Source organism: Choristoneura fumiferana, chromosome 19 (assembly GCF_025370935.1).
Source record: "Choristoneura fumiferana chromosome 19, NRCan_CFum_1, whole genome shotgun sequence".
NCBI classification, from domain to species: Eukaryota; Metazoa; Arthropoda; class Insecta; order Lepidoptera; family Tortricidae; genus Choristoneura; species Choristoneura fumiferana.
Window position 1 is genome coordinate 7,641,630 of NC_133490.1, and position 10,857 is coordinate 7,652,486.

Genomic DNA, 10,857 nt, shown 5'->3' on the forward strand with positions numbered 1-10,857 from the left:
GAAGTTCGTATCGTACCGTCCCTCTCGCTCTCGTATTAAATAGTATAATTGTCAGAGGGTCCGCACGACACGAACTTCGAGTTTCGTAGTAGCCCTGCAGGAACGGAATGCCAAGCGCATACATGACACGCAACGCAGTGGCGTAGCGTGGGTAGGTATCAGAAGCCGGGGCGGTAGAAAATTTTGCCGCCCTATTTATACTCATTCTAATCGGTCCGAATCGTAGGTGCGACATTTTTTTTTGTTATGGAATTATCATCAATATCCCAGGGCACAGTTCTCCTCTCAGAATGAACTTGGGATGTAGTTCCCACGCGGCCCCAGTGCGGATTGAGAAACACACACCATTAAATTTATATGGTATTTTGCCGCCCCCTAAACGGGTCGCCCGGGGCGGACGGCCTCCCCGCCCCAACTACGCTAGGCCACTGACGCAACGGCGACGGTTGGTTAGGAAACGTGCATTAGCCCATTAGGGCAGTCTCATACTTTTCAATATAAAGGATTTTTGCCTGACCCGTTGCTGTTACGGTCATGGTATGTAACGGTGTACTGTGTTGTGACCTTAAAAGTATCTGTGTGTCAACTATGTAAATACACTTCACATAACATAAAACATAAAATACAATATGGTAACCTAACCAACAAATAGTTGGAAAACGCCCGACTTTGTCACTTCAAAATTCAATATCTCAAAAACGGCTGAACCGATTTTGATGAAACATGTCTAATAACTATCGCTAGAAAACCTGCTTTCAAGTTAAAAAAAAACGCATTTAAGGACCGATTTAACCCGTTTAACCTGTCCTCTCCCAGAGGCACAAATTTGTGCCCAAATTCCTTTGATCCTGTTATCCTGGGAGATGACAGATTAAGAGCTACGGTGCTACAGACAGGTGTAGGTTGCAGGTGGTAGGACCTTGTGTAAGGTCCGCCCGGATTGCTACCACCATCTTGCTCGCTAATCCTGCCGTGAAGCAGCAGTGCTTGCACTGTTGTGTTTCGGCGTGGAGAGTAAGACAGCCGGTGAAATTACTGGCACTTGAGGTATCCCATCTTAGGCCTCTAGGTTGCAATACCCCTGGTGTTGCAGATATTTATGGGCGGTGGTGATCTCTTACCATCAGGAGACCCACTTGCTCGTTTGCCAACCAGTCGAATAAAAAAAAAAAAAAGAAAAAAAGACAGACACACGGCGGTCAAGCTTATAACAACCCTCTTTTTGCGTCGGGGGTTAAAAATAACATGCATCAGGCCTACAAAAGCCTCCACCAGTGGACGTCCTACGCTACGGCTGATGATGTATGACGTCAAGTACCAGATGTTTGTATGTTCCGCAGGTACGCACTACCGCAACGCATGCTTCCGGCACGCCGCGGCGCACGTGCTGTCCCCCCCGCTGCGCCCCGACCCCTCCACCCCGCAGGCCATCGTCGAAGCCCTGGCCGAGTGAGTACACCCTTACACTGTGTGTGTGGCAGCGGAGTAATGCGGAGGGGAGTTGCATAGACGCAGACAGGGCTTATTAACTTAACGTTACCAAATTCACATTATGAGTAACGTTAGGTAACGGTAAAATCGTATAACTACCTTGTGTATTATAACGTTACTAAATAACGGTAAATTTTCTTTACATATTTAGTAGAATAGTAGCTAGGAGTAATAGTGGGCTTGTTAACGTTACCCGATTCACATTATTATTACGTTAAAAAAGTAATACTACTTCAATCGATAATGTTTGTTTTTAGTTTTTCCGTGACCATGATGAGACTTGAAATGGACACAAAATGTCGGGATCAAAATTATAATCGCGAATGCATGATGTAATCCGTGAAGTAGTTTAATTTACCATGTAAAAAAAAAGAAATTCTTAATTATTTTTTGATACGAATAGATTTAATAGCATAATCAAATGTTCTTAGCAGAATAATGAGCAGGGACGCCGCTATAATGTAAAAGTAAGAAGTAATCACTTAACGATACTTTTGAATTAACGTCAAAAAATCGTAAAAGTAACGTTAATTACGATTTAACGTTTAATTGAGTTTATACTCTGCAAGTCTGCAACCTAAGATACACCTTATATATTTATTTTAATTATGGTCTATACTTTTACGGATCCGCCGCAGAAGCTTGGCGGAACCCCATGGATATGACTTTAGCCATAGATAATGAGTTTTGTTTTTTTTTTATCAAAAACTGAAGCCATATTTGTCTAACGTGCTGACGTTCGCGATCGCATTCACTGTCTCCTTCCACCCTCGTCATATACTGCGCGATAGAAAGAAGCGGTGAATACGATTGTGATTCCAAGTTAGACAATAAGCCCGCTGTTCTTTCTCCCAGTGACCACCTGCAGTTGATCGGCAGCGACAACTGCACTTTCCACGAAAAGGATAAGGAGCTGGGCAAAGGAAACTTCGCGAAAATACCTAACGGCGTCAACGGAGTGGAGGACCGCATGGCTATACTCTGGCAGAAGGGAGTTAACACCGGTAAGAATAGGCTAGGGTCCTAAAAACACTAACCCCCTTGTTTCACCATCCATTGATTGTGAAATTTAAATGTGATGTCATATCTGTTTGTTTGTTCGAATAGACGGAGACGGCATCACATTTATCCGTCAAATAAAATTAATCAATGGGTGGTGAAAACATCTTTATTTAATTTACAAATCTATCAAATGGAACTACCATGAGACTCACTCCATTCCATTTGTTCCCTCATGACTGAGGATCGTGGTCGTCAACGGGCAGTCTACATTTGGATAGGATTATTTGTTTCCATCTTCTTCTGTCCATGGCAGCCCTGACGACGGAGCTAACCCTCAGGGACTTGGGGTCCCTAATTTGATCGCTACCAGATACACATGCATAGCCAGCACTACCGGTTTATACACCTCCTTTTTCTTCAAACTTTGACACATTCTCTGCTACTTCGTTCTGTTTCGCTATTATTCTAGCTTGGATCATCTTCTCCAACTCCTCATTTTCTTCTTCCCCCGTAGCCAATGGAAGGCGTCTCTACATTCTTCAAATCTGTCTTTAATTTAACTGCTAACCAGCTTGGTGATTCTGGTGAGTATAATGTCAGCAGCATATTAGAGCAGTGTATTCCCAGCGTAGTAGAGAGCCTATGAGATGCACGAGGCCTATGCCTGTGGTCTACGAGAGGGAGATGGTGGTAAGGAAGCTGCCGCGGTAGCGAGGGCTGGAACTGGCCGGAGAGGCATGATGATCCCGTACGATATGCCCTGGATGACTGGGCCGACGATCAGTGTCTGTGGACAAAGTATTCAGTGTTTTTGTGATGAGACTCACTCATATTTAATGAAATAATACCGGATTACTCACGTTTAAAATCGAGTTTAGCTAGACATGTTTTTGGGCTAATTCGTAGCCCATTCTTCCCGGAGCAACGCGACTCTTCGGCTGCTGCAACACGCATTCAGCAGCCGCCGAGTCGCGTTGCTTCGGGAAGAAGGGCTACGATTTAGCCCGAAACATGTCGAGCTAAGCTCGATTTAAGACGTGAGTAATGCGGTTTTATTTAATTAAAATATGAGTAAGTCTCATGGTAGTGGTTGTAGATGGTAGAAACAGGGGGTTAATCTCTCATTTGACTTCTCCAGGCGTAATGGACCCGTGCCGCTTCGTCGCCGTGACCAGTTCGACGGCGGCCAAGATCTTCAACGTGTGGCCGGCCAAGGGCCGCGTGGACGTCAACAGCGACGCCGACCTCGTGGTGTGGGACCCGCGCCAAGAGAGGACCATCTCCGCCGCCACCCACCACCATGCCGTCGACTTTAACATCTTTGAGGTAAGCCTAAAACTCTGTTCATCATATCTGCCGTAGGACGTCCACTGTTGGCCATAGGCCTCCCCGATAGACCAACAGTTGCTTCGGTTGGAAGCGGTCTGCATCCACCGTGAACCGCGAACCAGACTTTTTTAACCCCCGACGCAAAAGTCTGTCTGTCTGTGGCACCGTAGCTCTTAAACGGGTGGACCGATTTTAATGCGTTTTTTTTTATTTGAAAGCAGATTTTCTAGCGATGGTTCTTAGACATGTTTCATCAAAATCGGTTTAGTCGTTTTTGAGATATTGAACTTTGAAGTGACAAAGTCGTGGGTTTTCCAACTTCTTGTTTTGCACTTTAACCAGGTCATCCGACCATCTTGTTGGTAAACGTCCTACGCTGCGCTGGTCGATCCGCGGTCTCCTTTCGAAAACTTTTTGGTCCCAACTGCTTTTTGTTGTGCGTGCTATATGGCCTGCCCATTGTCACTTCAACGAGCTGATACGAGATTCGGTTACTTCAAAATTTATCGTTTTTTGGAGTCCCCTCATTTGTCTGTTAGATTTTTTCTATAAGATGTCTATGATTGGTTACAGGGCCAGCATGTAGTGGGAGGCCCCCAGTACGTGATCGTGGGCGGGCGCGTGTGCCTCGACGACGGACAGCTGCGCGTCGCTGAAGGTATGATCTAAAAACAACGTAACCTTTCGTAAACCGGAACTAAAAAAAGTTCTGCATGCTAGTCTCATCTGGTTTAATAAGCACAAATTCTGCTGATTTTAATAAAAATACAAAAAGGTAGGCTTAAATTTGACGAGGATCCGCACACCGAGGGCTCCATACTCATTTTTGGGTATGTCCAAATAAACTACTTACTTAGTGGCCTTGGTCACGTGTAGGAGTCTATTCATGGCTAAGGCCACAGCACAGGCAAGGTTGTGGTAAGCCACAATGTTAATGTAATTTCTATTACTACCATCGTCCAACATTGTCTATACTTCTAGTAAGTATCATGACATGAGATTCGATTGGAATTATATCGATGTTTACCTACTTCTTACTTGACAGCTGTGACAACATAAAGCTTGAAACACAGCGAGCTGTGGCGGGGCGGTGCGGCGCGGCGCGGAGGCGGTAACGGTTGTAATATTCGAGCTAACATGAAAGAGGGCACACAGAATACCGAGCGGGAAATAAGCGTAACATTCTTGGTGCCCTCCTTCATGTTAGCTCGAATATTACAACCGTTACCCTGTGACATCAGTGTGTTTCTAGCTTTAATGCCCATAGTGGCCACCGCTTTCGGGCGCTGTCGGCGTGCAAACCCAATTGTACAGGTAGTGCCACCAGAGTTGAGGTCACGCACACAAGAACATGTCATTTAATGACAGCGGAATTTTGACATTCACTCATTAATTTCTTTCATTCTCCTTTTATGCAATCAGTTCATATAGCTGTGTGTGTAATTATTATCTTATACCAGCCCTTCTTTTCTCCAGGGCACGGCAAATTCCTGAAGACCCCGACGAACTCCCCGTACGTGTACGGTGGTGGGGAGGAAGTAGATGCGCCCGCGCCGAAGCCTCTCCACGTCGAGATACAGCCGCGCGTCACCAACGGGACGCCTACCCCTGGTAAGGGAGAACCAAAGTTCGCATACTCTTCGCTAGTCATACCGTAATGTTGTCCGAATCATAGTTTGACATAATTTTTTTCCCACTGAAACCTTAATTTTTTTTGAAATTTTTAAATGTTCATCCTGTAAAAACTTTAGGTTAGGATTGCTTTATAACAATTCTGAACAATTATTAGATTTAGAGAAAAAAGAGTTATGACATTTATGACAAACGATCATTCTGACATACATTACATTCGGACTTTCAATCTTATGTGTGTGAGGGGGACGGTACGATAGGAACTTCGATTTTCGAATTTAGGAGTAAACCCTCTGCCCTCTGGTTTTCCATTGTGTGTTCTCTCAATTAGCTAGCTTCAGTACTCATGGTACATCCGCACATTTTTCATTTTGACACTTCATAATTGAATTTCCATATATTAACGAATACAAAAAGGATCCAACTAATATTATAAATGCGAAAATGTGTGTGTTTGTATGTTTGTCCGTCTTTCACGTCGAAACGGAGCGACGGATCTGCGTGATTTTTGGCATAGAGATAGTTTATGGGCCAGAGAGTGATATAGGCTACTTTATCCCGGAATAATGCACAGTTCCCGAGGGAACAGCGCACGAAAACCTAATTCCACGCGGGCGAAGCCGCGCGCAAAAGCTCAGTAATAATTATTACGAATAATTGATTGATACTTCGGTTGCCGTCGTATTCCGATTGAGATCCGACTTTTACATCATCATCATGTCAGCCGTAAGACGTCCACTGCTGGACATAGGCCTCCCCCATAGACCTCCAGTTGCCTCGGTTGAAAGCCTGCATCCACCGTGAACCCGCGACTTTAACCAGGTCATTCGCTTATTTCGCTAGGTCGTCGCGCTACATCATTACCAGTGTTACCAGTGCCGGATTAGACCCCAGGGTCTTCAAACTTTTTGACTCAAGGGCCACAATGCACATGTAAATTCGTGCGGACCAAGACTTTGGCTGGTTATGGGGCTAATGCATTAGTTAAGTAGACTTAGGGGCTGTTTCACCATCCATTGATTAGTGTTAACTGGCGGTTAGGTGTGATGTCGTCTCTATTTGTTTTGTTCGAATAGACGGAGACGGCACTACATTTAACCGACTTGTCTTTCCGTTGTGCTAATAAAAACGTGGGACGCTAATGACGTTTGAACGCGCGGTCAAAACGCTCATATTCGCCCACCATGCATGATTTAGTAGTAGTAAGTACTTGTTTTTTTTTTACCCGTCTATGTGAATGTTTGTTTTACAGAAGCTCTGAACAAGCATCTGGAGGGGATGTCGGTGGCGTCATCAGGCTGCTCCACCCCCACAGGGCGCAAGATGCGGGAGCCTGGACAGCGCAACCTTCAGAATTCTACGTTTAGCATCAGCAGTCAGTATCCTAGACCGAAAATACAAACCGAGACATGGATGCACAGAAAAACCAGAAAAAGAGACCAGCACTGGGAATCGAACCCAGGTCCTCAGCAATCCGTGCTGCGTGCTATAACCCCTACACCACTGCTGCAGCATTGTTGTCCAGCCGTAGTGTAGGGGTTGCTTGCTGAGTGGGTTCGATTCCCAGTGCTGGTCTCTTTTTCTGGTTTTTCTGTGCTCAGTTTGTATTTTCGATATGGTTTCACGGGATACCCGTAAAAGTAACAAATTTGGAGTTGAAATAAAAAATATAAAAACCAAAAAAAAACAATCATAGTATCCTAGACTCCTAGTCTACCCTATAGTATCAAAGTGCGGACATACTATTAAAACCCGATGCTACGCCACGCTTGCGACACGCCATCAAACGCGTGTCAGTACAGTCGAGTTCATCATCATCATCATCATCATCAGCCTATAGCAGTCCACTGCTGGACATAGGCCTCCCCCCAAAGAGCGCCATTGCGCCCTGTCCTCGGCTAGACGCATCTAGCTTCTACCAGCAGCCTTTCGCAAATCGTCACTCCACCTGGCCGGAGGGCGCCCTACACTACGTTTGCCAAGACGCGGTCTCCACTCAAGAACTCTTTACTCCAGCGGTTGTCGGTTCTGCGACAGATATGACCAGCCCACTGCCACTTCAACTTGCTAATTCTCTGCGCTATGTCGATGACCTTAGTTCTGTGTCGGATAGCCTCGAGTCGCGTTCATACTTGTGAACAAAAAATTGATCAAAAATATCTGAACAGCGTGGCGTCGCCTTTTAGTATGTATGTTTCCGCCTTTAAACGTGCTAGTTTTCTAGTTTAGTCTTTGGAGAAGTTGACTGACTGACTGACATATCAACGCACAGGTCGAATACTGGGGCTCTGTGCTTAAATTGTACACACAGTTTCCTTTTCCACCCCCCCACACAGAAAGAGGGGTGTTATAAGTTTGACGTCAATATCTGTCTGTCTGTCAGTCTATTGTATAGCATTGTAGCTCTCTCAAATTGATGAATTTACGCGTACAACCGTTCACAATAATGCCAGATGTGGGCTATTATCAGGATCTGCTCTGAGGATGAACTCTGGTTGGGTTCGAAACAAGTCAGTGTGGTGGCAGTTGGGTTTGTGTGATTTGTATGTGTTTTTAGTGTGAAGTTAAGCTGAGAATACACATTTGTTGCATAGACGTAGCTGTTCTAAGGGCGCGGGTGAGCAAAGTAATTGATAAGTATTTGATTATAGGTAGTTCATTAATATTAGAAAGTACGCCTGATTCAATAAATTATTTTATAATGCATTTTGTGTTGACGTTTACAGAAGAGGTAGAAGGGCTGGACACTAAGACTTCGGTACGCGTGCGGAACCCTCCTGGCGGGAGATCCTCCCAGCTCTGGTAAAAACCGGAAGAAACCAGTTACAACCGCTTCGAACTGGCGCAGACGCTTGTGGAAAAACTTAATACCGACCGTGTTGTTATTGAGATAGAGTGTGATTTTGAATGAAGATGCCAGTAAGGATTTTTCGAATGCATAAATTGCGTGCAACGTCGAGAAAATGACGACCAAATGAATAACTTTGAAAACTATTCAAATGTGGTTTGGATTTTGTATGTACGTTGGTTTTTTCACAAGCCGTCATAAAGAGTTTATTTCTCATTTCCTGTTTGAATGATGTTCAGTGAATGAATGGTTGAAAACAACAACAACAGTCTTTATAAACATGCAACATGTTCGAAAAACTTGTATTTTTACTACATAATAATATCTAAAATAGGAACTGAGAAGTAAATGCTGAATTTAAGAACCAATCTAGGTTACTTACTCATAATCCAAAGCGTAGAAAGAGTGGATGTTTAGATAGTATAGTTTAGCATGACAAGTGTTTATATGTAATGCGGTATTTATATGTTTATAACTTTGTACGAAGGTTGTAACCGACATAAATAGTAATATCGTTTGAAATACTTAAAAATCATAAAATACCTATTTGGTATAATAATACAAGATTCACAAATGTTACTAACAATTTATAATATAGACTGATTTATGTAACCGGACTTGACATAATGTATAATAATAGTTTTAATTTTTTTTATAATGTTTTCAGTATAATTTTGGATATGCCAAAATGTGACAATGGAACGCAAGTTCTTCCTAAAGTTTTCCATAATGAATAGCATCATAATATCAAAGTATTTTTGTGGGTAGATTAATTTTACAATGATCCTTCTGGCATTTGCAACGTCTTTAACATCTACCCTCTATAGATAACTCTTAAAGATAGATAGTGATGTTAAAAAGTCAGTATGGGTTTTTATGTAGGTTTACAAACTGCCATAGGGATCGTCGTAATGATTTACTAGTGAATACTTTCCTAAGATCAGCGGTGCCGTCATATAGCGGCCGTAACAAAGAGGTGAATGACGTCACTTTAACGTTGTCTATGTATGTAAACAATCACACAGACAAAGTTCTGGTGACGTCATTCTCCACTTTATTACGGCCGCTATACGACGGCGCCGCTGATCCTAGGAAACCTAAGCTTTAAAGATATTGTCTGTAATTATGATTTTTGACGTTGATATTTTAAAATACAGTGCTACAAGGTGATCAGAAGTGTTGTTTTAATTTCGCTCGTTCTTATGTGATTTAATTACACAGTGTCCCCCTCGCTTAATTGTTAAATCGGTTCACCTGTCCTAGAACCTCGTAGCACTATATTAAATAAAACTGTAATTTTAAAGAGCGATGCTATTCTAAACACGTGTCAAATATTTGGTTTACCTCCAAGGAAAATTTTATTAACAATTATAATCAAAACTATATTATTAGTGATTTAATTAAAATACCTGACTAGCCAAAATTGAGCCAGACCATAGGTTTAACCCATCATGCCCTTATTCTAATCAAGAACTGGCGCGGATCCGTGCCTAAGCAAGCATACGAGGGATAATATGCAATAGTGTCCAATAGATGGCGTTGATATTGTTTTATTTCAGCGCCATCTAGATGTTAAACAAAACAAGTGTTTCTGCATTTTAACTAATACCAACTAATACTTCAAGTTTTTGTTATGAGTTATGTGATTGTATGGAAATGTATGAATTGATTATTCTACGTGCTTGATGCGTCGATATTTAGATAGTAATGTTAATTTTAAGTTTTTTTTTTTTGTTTTCAAATAGATCACTTTTTATTTGTTCTTCTATGTAACTGTATTTTCTAATAAAAAAGGGCTTGACTTTACACGCATAAAAAAAAATTGCTAATAACTTAAAAATATATCTTTATCATGCACTGGCTTGCTTTTACAGCAGCGTGGATAAAGCATTTTGTGAATTCCTGAACACTTTTGACATCTTTCTCTGTTGCTTTACTTAAAAAATCACTGATGTTCGATTTTACTCAAAAAGCTCGACAGATTTAGCCCACATTCACATAACTTTCCTACGAAATTAATGTGCTCCTTCGTAATGCATACTGATTTTGACTTGAAGAATGTCGTAAGCTGCAAAAAAGAGAACCTAAATGCTCTAGAATTTGTGTGAATTTCTATAGATGGAGTGGAGTACACTTAAAATTTCGAAAAGTTTTCACTCGATTGCTTTCTGCTTTTATAGCATCATGCATACCGTAGACATAGAATCCATTATTTCAATTTTGAAACTACAAAAAAGCGACGTTATATGAAAAAACATCCTGTTTACATATTCCTATATATAAAAATACAAAATCAACTTTTTTTAAGGGAGAACATGTCACAGCTATGCAATCAAAGTGTGCCCTTGTCAAATGATACTATAACAAAGTAAAGTAAAGCATAGTTATCTAAGTACCACAGTACAAATATTTGACTTTTTAATCCTAACATCCTAGTCTATCTGCATCACAATTTTACAGCGTTTTAAATTTTTACAGTTGTTTTTTTTTCTAACTGTATTTTGTCTTTATGCATTGTCACGAAATAAACAATGTAATCTCTTAGAATTCTTTTA

The 10,857-nt window shown here is 41.9% G+C and overlaps 1 protein-coding gene and 1 long non-coding RNA gene across 4 annotated transcripts in view; one reads left to right on the top strand and one right to left on the bottom strand.

Annotated features, from left to right (window-relative positions):
* The window catches only part of LOC141438646 (uncharacterized), a 103,133-nt gene extending 101,989 nt beyond the window's left edge, over positions 1–1,144 (bottom strand). The window contains exon 1 of the long non-coding RNA XR_012452493.1: positions 803–1,144. This is a non-coding gene — a long non-coding RNA (uncharacterized lncRNA). The remainder of the gene's footprint in view (positions 1–802) is intronic.
* CRMP (Collapsin Response Mediator Protein) overlaps positions 1–10,849 on the top strand; it is a 52,503-nt gene extending 41,654 nt beyond the window's left edge. For 2 of the 3 annotated variants that reach the window (XM_074102512.1, XM_074102511.1), the window contains exons 8-14: positions 1,341–1,449; positions 2,347–2,495; positions 3,632–3,819; positions 4,396–4,480; positions 5,299–5,433; positions 6,707–6,829; positions 8,181–10,849. In XM_074102512.1, coding sequence (XP_073958613.1) covers positions 1,341–1,449; positions 2,347–2,495; positions 3,632–3,819; positions 4,396–4,480; positions 5,299–5,433; positions 6,707–6,829; positions 8,181–8,260 — 869 coding nt within the window. In that variant the 3' untranslated portion in view covers positions 8,261–10,849. Of the gene's footprint in view, positions 1–1,340; positions 1,454–2,346; positions 2,496–3,631; positions 3,820–4,395; positions 4,481–5,298; positions 5,434–6,706; positions 6,830–8,180 lie in introns of those variants that run through there. The other variant, XM_074102513.1, reaches the window with a different exon arrangement.
* The last annotated feature ends 8 nt before the right edge of the window (positions 10,850–10,857 follow it).